General features: G+C 40.0%; 1 protein-coding gene across 1 annotated transcript in view; it reads right to left on the bottom strand.

The window, feature by feature from the left end:
- MYO3B (myosin IIIB) overlaps positions 1–18,916 on the bottom strand; it is a 373,850-nt gene that overhangs the window by 172,635 nt on the left and 182,299 nt on the right. The window contains exon 22 of the mRNA XM_029933308.1: positions 17,386–17,515. Within this exon, the coding sequence (XP_029789168.1) occupies positions 17,386–17,515 (130 nt within the window). The remainder of the gene's footprint in view (positions 1–17,385; positions 17,516–18,916) is intronic.

The following is an 18,916-nucleotide window of genomic DNA, read 5'->3' on the forward strand; positions in this document are numbered from 1 at the left end:
CATCAGGTTACTATCCTCCTCTGCTGACTGATCCAGATCTCATTTGTTAATGGATAAATAAATATATTAGTTCACTGAGGTGAGATGTTTGCATAGTATAGAAAGCTTTCTAGGAATGAAACATTTACAGAATGATTCTGTTGATGGAAATGCTGGGTGGCTATAGACCATCCAGTGTCTGTGTAAGAGACAGTTTAGAAGCCGAGGTCCTTTCAGTTAATGGTGCTCAAGTTATTTGTGCTTTGAAGTAAGACATGAAGGCGCCTCCGTGGTTGTTCCAAAGATGAATAGAACACAGTTCTTTATCTCAAGGAGAGGACAGCCCAGAGAAGCTTTTGGGGGTAGGGAAAAGACAGACATATAAACAATTCATTGCAATTTAGAGTGGAAAGTGTTGTAATAAAGTGACATGAGAGGATAGAAGACTAAGTTTTCTTGAGAGAATAAGAAGAAAGCTGGAGACTAGGCAATAAATGAGCTAGATCTTGAAGGATTAATGGAAGTTTGATAGGAAAGGGGAAGGATTCTATTTGGACAATGCAGAGTTTTTAGTGAGAAGAGAGACCTTTAAAAATTCCAGAGACTAGGATGCCTTGCTGGCTCAGTCAGAAAAGCATGTGATTCTTGATCCAAAGGTTCTAAGACTGAGCTCTATGTGGGGTGTAGAGATTATTTATATAAACAAAAAACATTAAAAAAATTTTTTAATGCCAGAAATTTCTAGAGACCCTATACATTAAATTCCTAAGCAGCTTCTCATTTTTATATTAGACATTTAATAATAGCATAAAATATCTGTTATTTTACCTGTATAAGAATAAACACAAGTTACTTGCTTCCTACCAGTGAAAATACTAACTATGAAGGCAATTTGTGGGGGAAGAAAACATGAAAAAGGAGGAAGAGGCAGGCTCTCCAAAGGCATTGTAAGTCACTGGGACTATGAATAAAATCTTTGCTATTTTGCTCTTTCAGGGGCCTTCAGACAGAGTACTCAACTATTTGTGTAGCCAAAGTGGGATGGTTTGGATATAAGCCAATACGGGACTCATACTGGTTAGGTTGGTACAAATACTAATGAGGCCAAAGTCTTGAGTAAAATCTCATATGGATCAGGGAGTTGCACACGGAAAAGTACATTCCATATTTAAGACTAGAATCCTAAATAAAATGCCCAGGCAGGAGAGAATAAACTGATCACTGCATTTTAAAAAATCCCTCCCCAGAAGTTCCGCTCAATACACCTTATCTGTTGAGGACCAGTCCATTGTACCAGTTCTTTGTGTGAAGCACAACACTTAGTTTTCCTTATGTTTTCAGTTAAGACTCAGCCATACAGAAAAATAAGATGCTGTTAAACTCCCATTGTGCAGGATGACAACTGATGCTTAAAACTATAAATGCTTCTTTGGTTCTCCCTCCTTAGCATGGAAGCAATGAAAAGGCTGCTAGACTTGAAAGTGAGAAATTTGGATTCTTATCCCAGGCCTACCATTGACTATAGACCACTCTACTCTCCGTGACTCACTTGTATTACATGTCAAATGAGGAGTTTGGTCCTCTACATGTATGCCATAGAATTCTGCCAAGGCACCATGGAGCAAACCCTTTGTGGCTATGCAGCTTCATTTAGATCCATGCCAGGCAATGTGGTGTGAGAACAGGTAGAACCTTTTGTGAGAGGGAACTACACGGAACTGTGTAATGTCGACCTGGTGCCAAAGAGACCGCGTGACATCTGTGGCCAGCACATGTAAGAAATTTACCTGGGCCATAAATTAGCTGGTCAGGACAATAAGCAATATTGTTCAAGAAGCAACATCACAGAAACCATTTGCAAAAGATACATCTGATAAAGGACTGTCATCAACATACAAAAGAATACTTAAAACTCAAGAGAATAACCCAATTAAAAAGTAGACTAAATATTCTTTTTTTTTCTTTTAATTTTTAAAAAATAATTTCTACAGGGGCACCCAGGTGGCTCAGTCAGTTGAGTGTCCGACTTCACCTCAGGTCATGATCACAAGGTTCGTGAGTTTGAGCCCCACATTGGGCTCTGTGCTGACAGCTCAGAGCCTGGAGCCTGCTTTGGATTCTGTGACTATCTCTCTCTCTCTTCCCCTCCTCCACTCATCCTCTGTCTCCCTGTCTCTCTCAAAAATAAATAAACATTAAAAAAATTTTAAAAAATGATTTCTACACCCAAGGTGGGGCTTGACCTCACAACTCTGAGATCAAGAATTGCAGGGGCACCTGGGTGGCTCAGTTGGTTAAGTGTCTGTCTTCGGCTCAGGTCATGATCTCACGGTTTGTGGGTTCGAGCCCCGCATTGGGCTCTGTGCTGACAGCTAGTTCAGAGCCTGGAGCCTGCTTCGGATTCTGTGTCTCCCTCTCTCTGTCTCCCTCTCTCTCTGAGCCTCCCCTACTCATGCTGTCTCTGTCTCTCAAAAAATAAATAAAAAACATTAAAAAAAAAAAGTTGCATGCTCCACTGACTGAGCCAGCCAGACATCCCAAAATGGACCAAAGATCTTAATAGGCTCCTTGCCAAAGAAGATATACAGAAGGCAGATAAGCACATGAAAAGATGCTCCACATCACATATCTACAGGGAAATGCGAATTAGAATAACAGTGAGACATCACGACACACCTATTAGAATAGCCAACATCCAAAACACTGACAACAGCAAATGCTGGCAACGATATGGAGCAACAGGAACTCTCATTCACTGCTGGTAGGGATGCAAAATGATGCAGGCATTTTGGAAGAGAATTTGGTGGTTTCTTACAAAACTAAACACACACTTAGCATGTTATCCAGCAGTCTCACTCCTTGATATTTACCCCAAGGAGTTGAAAAACCTATGTCCACACAAACTCCTGTGACCAAAAATTAGAAGCAATCAAGATATATTATAGCAAGTGAATGCATAAATATATCTAGATGATAGAATATTATTCATTACTAAAAGGAAATGGAACTATCAAGTCATGAAAAGCCTTGGAAGAACCTTAAATGCACATTACAAAGTGAAAGAATCCAATCTAGAAAAGCTACACACTATATAATTCCAACTATATGACATTCTGGGAAAGGCAAAATTATGAGGATAATAAAAAGATGAGGAGTTGGGGGAAGGGATGAATAGGCAGAGCAGAGAGGATTTTCATGGCAGTGAAAACATTCCCTATTGTTCCATAATGATGGATACACGTCATTATACACTTGTCCAAACCATAGAATGTATAGTATCAACTGTCAATCCTAATGTAAACTATAGACTTTGAGTAATAATGAAGCATCAATTTAAGGTCGTCCATTATAAAAAACATACCATTCTGATGGGAGATATTGATTATGAAGGAGGCTATGCATGTGTGGGCAGGGGTCATACAGGAAATCTCTGGTCCTTTCCCTCAATTTTACTGTGAACTAAAACTGCTTTTAAAAAGTTTTTTTAAAGCAACATCATGCATAACAAGCAAATAAGCAACAACTGTGGATGCAAATTAGAGTAAAAAAGGTTCAGTAGTGTTGGGCTTTCATTCAGCTCTGAAACTCTACCTATGGTTATGAAATTTATCTTAAAAGAAGCCTGAGGTAGGGAAAATAAAAAAGAGCAAGATAAAGAAGATAAACCCCAAATCTGTACAATGTATTACTGTTTCTTTGCAGTTTGGTAGGCAAGAGAAGGAGGAGGGGCAGTGATGCCAGTGTGGCTTCAATAAGTGAAGGAAGCATAAATGATTTTTACTGAGACCCGGATATATAATTTGCCAAAGTTCTCTTCACAGCTGATCACCACAAGCAACTAGCCATGTTCTGTTTCTGTGATCTCTTTAGTTACTCCTCCTTCATTTGGCTATTGTGGCTACAGTGAGTTTATTCAGATCTCCAATTTTTATATCACTCTTCTTAACACATAAGAGAGGGGACAGAAGTATAGGTGTTTGCTCCCTCCCTGCAATGTTTTTAAGATTAAGGAATTCAATGTGCTTATCTTCAACATTTTATAATATATATTCTAATAAAAATTACACTTTTTTTGGTTTGCATATTAGTAAATACTGGCCATTTTGAAAAACTGGGTACTAATACAAATGCAATTATTACCTATGTAAATCTTTTTCTATTGAGTTCAAGCATCCAAGGTTAACTTTCGAAAAACATTTGCCAATTATTTTGGTTTATTTCAAGGAATGACTTATTCCAGATAACCTTGCTCCTTTTTTAAAGGACCTAGTCTGAACATCCAGGTGCACATCTCTGAGAAAACTATAGCAGCTTAAGAATCCAGAAAACAGGGGCACCTGAGTGGCTCAGCCAGTTAAGCATCAGACTTCAGCTCAGGTCATGATCTCACAGTCTGTGAGTCTGAGCCCTGTGTTGAGCTCTGTGCTGACAGCTCAGAGCCTGGAGTCTGCTTTGGATTCTGTGTCTCCATCTTTCTCTGCTCCTCTTCCACTAGGCTCTATCTCTCTCTCTAAATTAAACTTTGAAAAAATTTTTTTAATTAAAAAAATCCAGAAAATAAGGAGACACACACTGAGAAAGGCAACATTCTGCAGGGAACGAAGCTTACAGCATGCCTACTTGGCCAGCACTACCCCTATCTTAGCTACACTGGTATGGGTTTTCTGAACACCCATTCACCCACATTCTTCTCTCATATGGAGTGTGTGTGTGTGTGTGTGTGTGTGTGTGTGTGTGTGTGCGCGTGTGCGTGTGTGTGTGTGTGATTTTTGTTGTACTGCTGTTGCCAATTCATAAAATGGCAGTACTTAGAAAGTTCTCCTGAACCTCATATGTGTCATGGTGTTAAAAGATAAAATTATATTTTATTTCTTAAGTACAGGCATAGCTTTTTTGAGAGCTTGGCCTTGTGATACAGTATACAACAATAACCATTTGATTTAAAAAATGTTACAAATTAAAGTCTTATCCTACATACTTGGGGTGCCATAACTACTGTCTTTTGTTTTAAACAAAACCAGAACCTATTAAGAATAAAGGTCAGCACAAAAGATGATTTCTCTGATGAAGTAACTCTACAAGCATCTCAAGTCTGTGCTAATTCGAGAGGCTGAGGCTAGTCAGTGTACTTGTGTCCGAGTCCTTTCGAGTCAATATAAATATTCTGCCTTATGTGGGACTTATCTTTAGAAATTATTCCTTATAGAGATTACAAGCGAAGCCGGGTACTAAGTATTTCTATTCTCAATCAAGGTTTAAATGTTTCTAGAGAATGTTTTATCAAAAAAGATTTCTTCAGCACCTGCTAAGGACTTGGAAAGCACTCTACACGTAGTAGATGCTAAAGAGAAATGTTCACTGAAGATGCTCAATGCACCACAATATTTTAGATGACTTCTACCCTTGCCTTCTAGAAATGGGTGATGTCTAGCATTTTCTGTCAAACTTCAGTATCACAGATTCTTCCTTCAGTCATCCAGGAGCACCATGGCTCATTATCCCAAGCAGACAAGCAATTGACTGAACCATTTTGCAGAGTTATGTAACACAATGGATGTGTAATGAATCTGAATGAAACAGATTTATGGGTTAAGTGTTTCTACAGAATGTCTCATCAAAGCTAAAGATGTTCATTGATGGATCACTGAGAGCTATCCATGAATCTAATTAACATTATATCTTCTCATTGGAGCATAAGCTCCATGAGGGAAGGAACTAAGTCTATTCTACTTACCACTCTATACATAGTGGTATACTTAGCAAAGAGTAAGTACTCAAATATACGTGAATGAATGAGTGAATAAATTGTGTGGCATTAAATGCTTATTTTACATTATATCCAATACTCTCTAGAAGAAGGCCCAAGTACACCTCACCTCCCTCCATGTATCCTGATTTTTTTTTCTGGTCTCTGTCCATGCCATGCTACTTTTATATTTCAGACCCTTTGCTCAAAATACTGGAGGTCTGGATTGCAGAGGTGAAGTGGTAAGGATTGTGAGTTCTGGGGTCAAACTACCTGAGGTTTGTCTTAGGTGTGCCACTTCGGAGAGCTTGAATGAGTTACTTTCTTTGTATCTGCGTTTCATCATCCAGAGAACTGGACAAATGTTTATTGAGCTGTGGGAACAAAGTGTTTCTATTAAATTTATAGTTAACAGCATTTCAGTGGTGAGCAGAGATGCAGATGCTGCCGGTATAGGGGACTGAGTGGAGCCACATGGATGGAACCGCTAGAGGTCCTACCTGACCAAGAGTTTTGGTTTAAGCCAAATAACTTGACTCAGAGACAATCCTTTCAGCATACATTTTGAGATTTACAAAAATGTTATTAATTAGGGATTCTGGTTAATTTGGAGTTGTATAGAATATCCAATTTTCTATAAAATTTTTCTCTAGAGCTTCATTAAATACTGGGTTGTTTGAGTAGAAAACAAAACTAAGGATATACGATTTTAGGGTTTATTCTCTCCCTTTTATTATGATATTATTTTTACATTTTTTAAACATTCTATTTTTTTTTAGTTTATTTTGAGAGAAAGAGAAAGAGTGAGAGACAGCAAGAAAGAGAGAGCACAGTAGGGGAAGGGCAGACACAGGGAAAGCAGGAGCATCCCAAGCATGCTCCACAGTGTCAGCACAGAGCCCAGTGTGGGGCTCAAACTCAAGAACCAGGAGATCATGATCTGAGTAGAAGTCAAGAGTCAGACGTTTAACTGACTAAGCCACCCAGGTGCCTCATTCAGATATCATTCTTAAAATACAGAAATCACAAACTCTCAACAGAAAGACCACATAATGTAACATTATCTTTTAAAAATATTTAAAATATTGTCTTTAAAAAATGCAGAAATAAAGAAATAAATGTAGAAGTCCACTTTTCTTGCCCTATATTTGTCACTCAGTTCCAGATCAGAAGAGTTAACAATTATTTTTAAAAAATGTTTTTTAATGTTTAATTTTGAGTGATATATATATGTAGAGAGAGAGAGAGAGAGAGAGAAAGAGAGTGAGCGAGCGCGCACACACGCATGAGCAAGTTGGAGAGGGGCAGATTGAGAGAAACAGAATCCAAAGCAGGACCCAAGCTCTGAGCTGTCGGCACGGAGCCCAATATGGGGCTGGAACACATGGATGGGAGATCATGACCTGAGCCGAAGTCGGACACTTAACTGCCTGAGTGAGCCACCTGGGTACTCCTAGAAGAGTTAACAATTCTTAAATACCAACATGTATTGAATGTTTACAGTATAGTAGATACTGTGCTAAGTGTGTAAAAAGAATTATTTGATATGACAGTCCTGTGAGCTGGGTCCCCAATCCACAAAGATAGGAAACTGAGGCAGACAGTATCCAAGTTTCTTGCCCAAAGTTGGCTATCAGCAGTGCAAAGCACTGAGCAGTTAACACTAAGACAGCCCATCAACTAGGATGGCCTAATTTAAGATTTTACTGTAGTTTCAGGGTTTTTTTTTTTTTTAATAATATTCAAGGCAGACTACTGAGTAATTGATGGGACTGCAGCCTGGCCAAACTGACTGAACACAACTGATGTCAGATGATGTCTGGATTATTTTGTCATTTACACACCAAACCAGGTCAACCACTGGTGTGGCTAAGCCAAACCTACTCATCTGGAAAACAGCTGATTCGGGGCTTGTGTAATCTGACCTCCCCTTGTGAAATGCAAAGAAAGGAATGACTCTACGAAGTACCAACCTTAATAAAATCTTAGAGATCCTCTCTCCTACTTCCAACTCTCAAGTTCAGTTAAGTGACATTTTACCTAGTTTACTGACTCTCACATGTGCAAGCCAGTAAAGTTCACAATTGTTACTCCACACAGCTGTGGTTTACAGCTTTTCTTCACCCACAAGCTGGCACCAAAGCAAAATGGTTAACTTTTATATGCATCTAACATATGGACCAGACTGTCAGAAGCTGGTCTTGGATTCTAAAGAGAAAACTACAATTTCTATTAATATGACCCAAATTCCTGGGGAAAAAGTGTTAAATTGTGATCCATCTCTAAATAGAGAGATTATAATTATAACTATAATGGCTTTGTTTCTAATTCATTTGATTTGAAGTGCCTGGAGTTATCTTTTAGTAAGGGAAAGGAGGAGGGCTAAAATGACCTGAAAGCCCCATTATAAAGATATTTTATAGTGGGATAAATTAATAAACTGTAAATGGCCTTGAGACTTTTTCCCCAATATGAGCTATGAAATAAAAGCAAAGAACCTTTCATCTTAAATGGGAACATTTTTCTTTTCCATGAATGAGAAGGATGCTGGCTGAGAGAAGCAGAATTTACTTTTCTTGCATTTTTGACCATTTGAAAAAAAAATCAGAGCTGCCACATTTGCTATACTCGACGGGATCATTAAAGAAATAAAACAAAAAGTTCTAAATTGAACTGCTACTTTAAAATAAAATGTACATTCACTGTCACATTTAGGAGCTATGAAAGAACTATTAAAATGTGTTGAGGAAAGAGAGTGGATCTGATTCACAACAGATACTAATGTTCCCAATATTAGAGCCATTATCACAACTCATTATTGAGCTCAGTTTTTCTTTCTCAAGGACATAGCAGCAGCAGGATCCCTGGAGCTAGGAAAGCATGAGGAATTTTTGGGAATGGGTTTAAGATCCACATGGCAAGGTTGCCCTGGAAAAGAAAGTCGAGGAGAAAATTCTCTGATTGGCATAGGCTCAGTGGGTCCCACTTGACTCCTGACCCTCAAGATGTTATGGCAGCCCTAGTAAATTAATAGAGTCTTAAATTGGGAGTCAAGATTCAGATTTTAGCTTTAGTTTCTAACCTGCAGGAGTTACCGAGTTATTTAACAAAGACTTATTGAGGACTTACTATGCACTGGGCATTGCTCTGGGTCCTGGGCATACTATGGTGGAAAAAAAAAAAAAGACTAATAAGCTCTCTGCTCTCAAGGAGCTTACATTCTAGCATTGGGGATTAGGGGGAAAGGGTGATATGCAAATAGACAGGATAATGTTAGATCCCAACGCAGATAGCTATACAGTGTAGTGTAGGGCCACTCTCCATTGTGTGGATAGAGAAGGCTCTCTTTGGAGGCGATATTTGAGCAGGATTCTGGATCACAAGATGGATACAGGCCTGTAAAGATCTGGAAAACAAATGTTCCAGGCAGACTGAGCAGCTAGTTTCCGAGTCAGGAAAAAGACTTGGCACATCTGAGGAACAGAATGAAGACAGAGAGTGAAGGGTAAAGTTCAAGAGACAGGACAGAGAGAAGGGCAGGGACAGAGCATGTTAAGAGTTTGCAGGAAAAAAAAAGGAATTTGGATTTTATTCTATATGTGATAAGGGGCCACTGAAGCCTTTAAGCAAAGGAATGAGATGATCAGAGTTACGTTTTTGAAAAGACTAGTTTAGCTGTTAGACTGTAAAAGGCAAGAGTAGAAACAGAATTTAGTTACGAGGTTCCAGGGAGAGGAGCATCAGCCTGCTATCTGCCTTCATCTTCATACAGCACTCTCCCTATGTTCAAAGTTTTCTTTTTTATCACGGCACCACTCATGTTGGATTAGAGCCCACCTTGATGACTTTATTTTACCTTGATTACTTCTGCAAACACCTTATTTCTAAATAAAGGCACATTCTGAAGTATTGGGGCTTAGGACTCCAACAAATGTTTTGGGGGGAACATAATTCAACTCATAACAAGAAGTCAAAAAGATGGAAGACACTAAGTTGATAAGAATGGTCACATCATGAGGAATAAGCAGATGATGCAGAAGAGAAGAGGAACAACTGCATGATGAAAGTCTTTGTGAAAGTGAAACAGGAAGGAGGCAGAGACGAGTGGAGAGCTGGTCTGTAATAAGGGAGGTATAGTTGAGTCACTTAGATAAGAAGGAAGACAGACATGGGAATAGATGCAGGTGGATGGGTAGATTCGACTCATTCATCTATTTATTCACCAAACATATACTGAGCGACCATTATACGTCAGGGAGGATCCAGTAATGGACAAACCAGACAGAAATCCCTGCCATCTTGAAACTTACATTATGGTGGAGGAAGGCAGACAACAAATAAGATAAAGAAGCCAGGGGCGCCTGGGTGGCTCAGTCGGTTAAGCATCCGGCTTTGGCTCAGGTCAGATCTCACGGTTCGTGGGTTCGAGCCCCGCGTCGGGCTCTGTGCTGACAGCTAGCTCAGAGTCTGGAGCCTGTTTCAGATTCTGTATCTCCCTCTCTCTCTGACCCTCCCCTGCTCCAGCTGTCTCTCTCTGTCTCTCAAAAAAAAAAAAAAAGCATAAAAAAAAAAAGATAAAGAAGCCAATTGTATATGCTATATAAGGCTATATAAAGCAGTGACAGGTGCTATATAAGGCAGTGACAGGTGCTAAGGAGAAAAATAAAACAGGAAATGGAGATATAAAATATTGAGGAGGTTAAAATTTTAACAGGAAAAGTAGATTTTGATAAAATACCTAGAGAAATTGAAGAAGCTAGTCATCAGTCTGTCTTGGGGGAAAACATTCCAGATAGAGGGAATAGCAAGTACAAGATGTCCTACATGAAACCTACAGCGAACATCACACACAATGGTGGAAGACAAAATGCTTCCCTTCAAGATCAGGAACAAAGCAAGGAGGTTTCTTCTTATTACTTCTATTCAACATTAAACTGGAAGTCCTAGCCAATGAAATAAAGCAAGAAATAGAAATAAAGGCATAAGAATGGGAAGAAAAATACACATTCCTACTTATAGACAACATGACTATTTATGTAGAAAACCCCTAGGAATCTAAAAAAAAAAACCAAAAACAAAACTCCTAGAACTAACAAGTGAATTTAGCAAGAATGTGGGTGAGATCCATCCACAAAAATCAATATTTCTATATACTAGCTGAACAACTGAAAACAAACAAGCAAAAAAAGTATACTAGCTCCCCAAACTGAAAAACTTAGGTAATCTAACAAAAACATGCACAGGATCTTTATACTAAAGCAAAACACAGCTGCCTTTTGAACACAGAGGTTGGAGTGCCAACCCATATATAACTTTTGGTTCCCTCAAAACTTACCTACTAATAGATTACTGTTGACTGGAAGCCTTATTGAATAAAATAAACAGTTGTTTAACACATATTCTGTATGTTATATGTATTGTATACTGAATCCTCACAATAAAGCAGGCTAAAGAAAAGAAAATGTTACTAAGAAAATTATAAGGAAGAGAAAATAAATTTATAGTACTGTACTATATTTACTGAAAAAAATCTGCACACAAGTGGACCCGTGCAATTCAAACCTGTGTTCTTCAAGGGCCAACTGTAATGATGAAGTAAATCAAATAAGATCTAAATAAGTAGTCATACTGTGTTTGTGGATTGAAAGACTTAATATTAATTCTTCCCAGATTGATCTGTAGATTTCATGCAATTCCAATCAAAATTGTAGCAGGATTTTGTACAGATATAGACAGTTTACTTTTATATTTTATATGGGAAGGCAAAGGAACTGAAATAGCCAAAACAATTTTGAAAAAGATTGGGGTGCTCGGGTGGCTCAGTCAGTTAAGCATCTGACTTTGGCTCAGCTCATGATCTCACAGTTCATGGATTCAAGCCCCATGTTGGGCTCTGTCCTGACAGCTCAGAGCCTGAAGCCTGCTTCAGAGTCTGTGTCTCCTTCTCTCTTGGCCCTCCCCCACTCATGCTCTGTCTCTCCAAAATAAATAAACATTAAAAAACTAAGAATAAAGTTGGATGAATTCCACTACCTGTTTAAAGATTTATTATAAAGCTACAATAGCAAAGACAGTGTGGTGTTGAAACACATCCACAGATCCATGAAACAGACCCACACAAATATAACCACTGATTTTTGACAAATGATAAAGCAATTCAATGGAGAAAAGATAGTCAAAATCTTTGGAACTGGACATACAGAAAAAAAAATGAACCTCAACCTCACACCTCATCAAAAATTAACTCAAAATGGATGCTAGATCTTAATATAGAATGTAGAGGCACCTGGGTAGCTTAGTTGATTAAGCATCCAACTTCAGCTCAGGTCATGATCTCAGTTTTGTGGGTCTGAGCCCCACATCGGGTTCTATGATGACAGAGCGGAGCCTGCTTGAGATTCTCTCTCTCCCTCTCTCCCTCTTTCCCTGTCCCTCCCACGCACACACACTCTCTCAAAATAAATAAATAAACTTTGAAAAAAATGTAGAATGTGTAAGTATTTATTGAGCTCCACATAGACACATGGGAGCACCTTGTTCTCTCTAGTCAGGCTTTAACACCCTTGCATAAATGTCCCTTTGTCACACTGAAACTGTTCTCTTTAGGAGTCCGTCTTGACCACCCACAGTGTTTCAGATTGGCATCAGAAGCTCACTCTTGGCTCAGTAGACTGCCATCACTTCTCCATCTTGCTTCCTTCCCTCCGCCCTTAGTCCTTTCCCCATGTCCTATTCACGTACTCATCCCGCTGCCTACCTCTCCTTTCCAGTGCTGTGACCCTGCCTGAGCACGCCTCATTACTCCCAGACTGCTCAACTGTCTCTACTCTCCATTAAACAAACAAAACAAACAAACTCTTCCAAGAAGTCTTTATAGTTAAAATAAGTTTCACCTCATATCACACATGATACTTCCATGACTTTTCCTTCTGTTTTTATTGTATAGACACAGTGCTTATATTGTTCCCATGCATCGATTTATATGCCTATTCATAATTTACATTTCCTTTGTGCATCCTTTATACATTTTAGGATGCATACTATCTGCCTGACTACTTGGGCTGGGATTTTCTTTTCTTCCTTTTAGAAAGCACCTATGGATAACACCAGATCTGGACAGATGCTAAATATATAATTATCCAGTGACTGAAATATACTCTTAAACAGAAAGAAGCAGGCCTCTGGGTGAGGAAGAACTCAGGCCTCAGGGCTTCCTGACAGGGTTGGCTCATTAGAGTTGCTGTTTCAGAAGGAGGCAAGCACTGTTCGTGTTTGCGACCCTGGAACCTTGTCATTCAGAGTCAGCTCATCCTGCTAGACCCATTTTCTGAACTGCCAGCGTGGAGAAGAAACCAGCATGGAAGTGAGAAATGAAAATTCTGAAAGACAGTTACCAAAAGACATTCTCTTAGGAGCTGAATGTTCAATTTAGGGAGTTACAGAATCAGGAATAACCAAATATTTCAGCAGTGACCGTGTTAGAGTCCTCCTTAATATAATGTGGGAGCTCATCTTGCCCACTCACTTCCATCCAAATAAAAGGAGGAACCAGTGGAAGTCAAGATAGAGAGACTTGCCTGGTGATTTTCTCTTCCAATCAAATTCCAAGGGAAAGACCTGGGGAGCTTGGACAGAAGAAAACAGAGCCAAACTCAGTTCTAGATTCTGAAGTAAAACCAGACTTTGAGGCTCAGAGAATATTCGTTTCGGCACTACTTTTGTTTTTCTAGTTTCTCCCCAGTTCCTAACTCCTTTAAACCCCCTAACTCCTATTTAAAAGTCAGAATTCACAATTCAAAGACAGAACTGGATTTTTCAAGTTCCTTTTGGAACTTCCTCTTTCCTTTCTTCCCTTGAGCCTTTTGAACTTTTCTCTAGTTTATTAGTAGCAAGTGGAAAGTTTCCCCAACAAGAAAATATGCAATGAAACCTTGTTATAACATCTTTCTTTTAATGTTTTTCTACCTAGATCGTTCAGTTTGAAAAGTCTCAGCTGAAGGGTTAGAAGGCAATGCTGCGGCCACATCAAATTTTCACATGTGAAATCTTCAGAGGAACTTCCTATTGAGAGGAAGGATTACAAAGAAAATTTCACCACGTTTGAAGTGGCCCATGTACACGCAAGAGAGTGGTCCTGTAAGTCTGAGAATCCATGTTGTCTGCAGCTGCCTCCGTTTGCCTAATCACCAGGGAGTACCCTGGAACGGGAGTGTGCCCAGCAGGCACACCCATCTCTCTCCAGATGCAGCTGTGTGCCAGAAGGGGCTGCTGGTAAGGTGGGGCTACAGAAATTTGAGAGAAGCCCTGTCTCCTGATGACCCTGCACCTCATGACTTCACACCCCATGTTTTTTAACCTTTTCAGTCTTTTTAGGATGTACAACACGAATGGGAAGGTGGGTACAGGAAACAGGAAAATGTCAACTGGATCACTTGCTCTGATTTTATATTACTGGTTTGACACAAAGACACACTGAGGTTAATCCTCTCAACCTTGATAAGAGATTAGACCAAGAACCAATACTTACTTCCGTCTTATATCCACTAATGAAGGGATGGTTACCTGCCCAGCAGCACAGGGAGGAGGCTGACTTAAGCGGACAGGAATGTCAGCCCAAAGCTCCCTGATGCCTGCATCTGAAAGTCAAGGGCTGTAGTGGTCTGGCTACGAGGAAACCCCAAATTAAGTGAATAGGAAATCTTAGATAAAGAAATGAAAGTTTTTCTTTGCATTTTAAGGTGTCTTCTCTATCTTTTGGAAAATAAGAGTGTTACTGTGCAATAGAATGTACAAAAAAGTGTGTAAAACACATATACAGCGTAACAGGTTATAAGGCAAACATACACGTAACCCCCACCAAGACCAGGAGTCTGAGCACTAGGAACATCCTGTAACGTTCCCTTCTCTCGAAACCAGGACCTTGTTTTAAAGTCTGGGGCGAACAGCCTCCAAAGCTCCCCAACTTTGACTTTTTTCTCCTTCCTCTCTGCAGTTCATTTCCTAAACGAAGTTTGTAAAGTAACTTCCCATAATATCCATGCTCACTGAACTAGTGACCCATTTCATTTTAATAAAGTAAGTATTTAAGGGTTTGAAGCAGGATAAATAAAAATAAAAACCAAGAAAATGGTTTCTCTTGCACTGAAAATATCAGCATATTCTTTTTCAAAATGCTAGGTTGTGTAGGACCTTGCTTCCAGACAGAATGCCGAGACGCACACCATATCTGCTTTCACGTAAGGGGCACACGCTGAAACAAGTATTTGCAATTTCAGTAAAAACAGCATGAACCATTTCTGTCCAGTAAGGTTTTCCCACCTTCAAAGGCTATAATAGACTAAGACCAAAAAATATAGACTGTGGATGTTTTAAAACTTAGAATCTCAATAAAAATTCTGACCTTCAACATCAGATGCATAATCTCTTTAGAAATGATGTTTGAGGGCAAATATCATCATAAGAAAACAAATTCTAGATAGAGAGTGAAGGCAAAAGGAAGTTTCAGTTGCTTTAGAGCAAAGTCATTTTATCTTTATATTCCCCTTGCTGCCTAACCAGTGCCTTATTATTAGAAGCTGTTCTATAAATGTTGATTGAAGCCATTGTTATGTAAACGACTTCAGAAAAAGAAAATAGAATCATGCTTAGTAGTTTTGATGTGTTTTTGTAGCTTCTTAATTATACTCAAAATGTGGAGGAAATAATGCTTAGGATTTCAAAAGAAATTATTGTGCATGACATAGGACTCAGGAATACAGGGAAGCTTCTTAGGAAAACACGTTTGTTTCTAGTCTTCTTTTTCATTTTTGTTTCCTCCAGAACGTGTAGAATGCAGTTTGAAGGCAAGATTCAGAAAGAGTTACAAGCCTGGAGGAAAGCTCTTTCAGGGAAAAGCAAAAAGCAGGGGGGGAAAAAAGCAGAGGCTATCTCTTTGTTCGGGTTCCCTCTCCGTGTAGGCGATCAAGGGCAAACAGAAGGCTTCTGCAGAGCCTGACTTCTTGCATAGCACCACCTAGTGGCCCAGGCTGAGAAACTGTTTTTATGTTGCCAACAGCTGAAAAATTGGAAATTCCAAAGTTGTGAACAGATTTGATTTGACAAATCATGACTTATATTTATGAGAGAGTGTAAATGCCAACAGACAAGTCATTTAGATAAATTCCATTTCAAAGAGTACATATTAAGGGTATTAATAATGGCTGTATCTTTGCCCCTACACATAAGTTGCCTGGTAAGACCTAAGTGTCTGGTGAGAAAGCACCAGCCCTGTTCACATTTGGTCACTCTGAAACCAGTATCTATAACTCCAGCAAAAACAACACAACTATTCCTGCCCAGTAAAGTTCTCCCACCCTCACAGGCTGTAATACATTAAAACCAAAAAATACAGAATATAGATGTTTTAAAATTTAGAAGCTTGATTAATGTTCTGACCTTCAAGGTAGGATGAACAATCTCTTTAGAACCAAGTTTTGAGGGTAGGTATCTTCATAAGGAGGTAACAGACCAATCCCAGCTCTGCCCATGGGAGGTCTGGAAAGAAAGCTGGGGGGCATCTTCTCGTGGGGATCCAACTATCATTGTGTAAGGGAGCAGGTTTGAAGAAAGTTATGAGCTGGTTTCAACTTTCTTTCCAAGTTAAGATGAAGCAAAGGTTGCAGACTGTGGCTTTTTTTTAGCCAAGCTTTTCATTCCCCTGCATGTTGCTAAAAATCAGACCTGGCAGCCACTCTCTTCTGGCATACAAAGGCCCCAAACTAGACATGGGCGCCAATGATTTCAAGAGGAATGTGGGAAGAAAGATAAAGAACTTATGAACAACGACAAAGAGGTTTCTCCTCCTTTCATAACAGCGTACCTGTGCGGTTTCCAGACATACCTTCAGAAACATAACGCCCTTGAGAGGGAAGCTTTGAGAAGACCTAGTCAGCTGCCCAGCCAAAGGCAGCAGATGCCAGGTAAATCCAAGGAACTTGACTCAAGTGGAACCTATTTGGCAAATCAGCAACGACAGGGAAATTCTGTTCTTTGGCCCTAGTTTCCTGCTTCCTGCCACGAGAACTGACTGCGCAACTAAACAGCAGCCAGTAGGTAGAAGCTGACTCTAAGCGGGCAAAGGCCGGGCATGTAGGCCAGTGATGGACCTACTCAAAGTTGGTTAGAAGAGCGGTGCTGTGGGGTTACTGACAGGGTGGTGAATGGGACTGGGTGACCTCTGAGGACCCCATGGCTGGATGACCTTCGGATTCACCACATTCCCTTCACTTAGGATTATACATGAACAGAAATAATCTTCCCAATAACTCTAGGTAAACTGAGACCACCCTCCAGTGCTTCGCATGAATTAGTGATGACATATGGTTTTATAAATGAAAGAATGAAAAGTGGCAGGCAGAGAAATGAGGAGTCCAAGAGTTAATGTTATCAAAAGTGTATGTGTGTATATGTATCTGTTTATGTGGACAGTATACATACACCGATGCTGTGTAATTAAATTGAAAAAGAAACCATCTTCTTGAATTTAGTCGAACAGACCTTTACCCCTGCTTAAAGTTTGAAGCGGTGGTAGTGGGGCGCTGGCAGTATGTGGACACCAACAAGAAAACTCCAGCAGTGCTTGCAGAAGCATCAGGCCCGGGGAGGTGGGGGGCTCCCAGTACCTGTTTTGGTCAGAGGAATGGAGAAGAGGTGCTGAAGAAGCTTGTTTTCTGACGTCCTCAGGACTACAGCCACATCGGCGGGCAGAGTGTCTCTGTTCTTCTCCAGAACCCCAGAAGCATCATATGACACCTGCAGTGTAAACAGCAAATGGTAAACAGCCGACATCATCCACTGCGGCCACGCCGGCAGGTTGTCTGGGGTCAGTCACTAGTTGACCAATATATAGAATTTATCTTGATACAACCGTGCTTTTAAATTTAGCCCACAAGATAAGGAGGGGGGGGAAAAGTGCAATATTTGACACTCCAATTTATCTTAACTTCTTTTTCAGGTGCTCTTTGAAAAAAAAAAAAAAGAATATCACATCAGAATAATAATGAAAATACATTGGGTACTGTATCCTTGGTCACTATATATAAAGCATCCATCCTACAAGGTAAACACTATTCTTATCCCCACTTTACTGGTGGGCAAACAGAGGCTTAGAGAGAAAACAAAGAATATGCTCACGGCCACACATTTCACAAGTGACAGGCAGTCTGGGCTCCACGCTCACACCCACGGTACTGTCGTTGCTTCCCAAGGTGCTCCCGGCATGTGATCACCCAGGGATGCCGAGTCATTTTCAGTTCTCAGAACAGAAGGGATCCAGGTCAGAGGAATTTTAAGAACACCCCAGGGAAATAAGCATTGAGTGACAAATGAATTCAGAAATGGACAGGAGCCCAGAAAGAAAAAGGTCCTTCCCCCCAACCCCCTTAAAACCAAGAAAAGAGAAGAGGGAGAAAGGGTAGGTGTGTGAACAGGAGCTAAGTGTGAGAGGACACAGACGGAATGGAGTGTAAGGAAGAGGATGGAACGCAGGCGAGCAGACTAGACAAGGTCTCTCAGACATGGGGGACATCAGTGTACGGCAGACATCAGGACTGAAGTGAGTGAAGCATTTAAGGGTTCAAACTGGCTGCAATTGCTAACAAATATCCAAAACAGATACTTTGCACTCTGTGGAGAGAAGAAACAATCCTCTCTGCTTATATTAGAATTGCCTTTCAACCAACCTCCAGTCAGGCAAAATTGATTTCAATACCATTATATGAATATGAAAAATGATTTCAAGGTGCCTGGGTGGTTCAGTCAGTTGGACATCTGACTCTTGATTTTGGCTTGGGTCATGATACCAGGATCATGGGATCGAGCCCTGCACTGGGCCCATGCCGAGCATGAAGCCTGCTTAAAATTCTCTTACTCTGCCCCTCTCCCCTGCTCATTCTCTCTCTAAAATAAAATAATAATAATAATAATAAATAAAAGTAAAAATAATTTCAATAAATCTTAAATAATAATCCAAAATGCCTTTTGTTAAACTCCTACCGATATTTTGGACCCAGTGCCTCTGCAGATCCCCACCAGAGCCTATTAGCTATAATTCCAATGGCTCCTTTGAGAGTAACTCAAGCAATGAGTTGTCCGCTGCAGAACTCGAGAATTTCCTAGTTCTGCTTCAGGAGCTTGACATGACACTGAGGCATA

The sequence above is a fragment of the Suricata suricatta genome, chromosome 3, assembly GCF_006229205.1.
Source record: "Suricata suricatta isolate VVHF042 chromosome 3, meerkat_22Aug2017_6uvM2_HiC, whole genome shotgun sequence".
In the NCBI taxonomy this organism is placed as follows: domain Eukaryota; kingdom Metazoa; phylum Chordata; class Mammalia; order Carnivora; family Herpestidae; genus Suricata; species Suricata suricatta.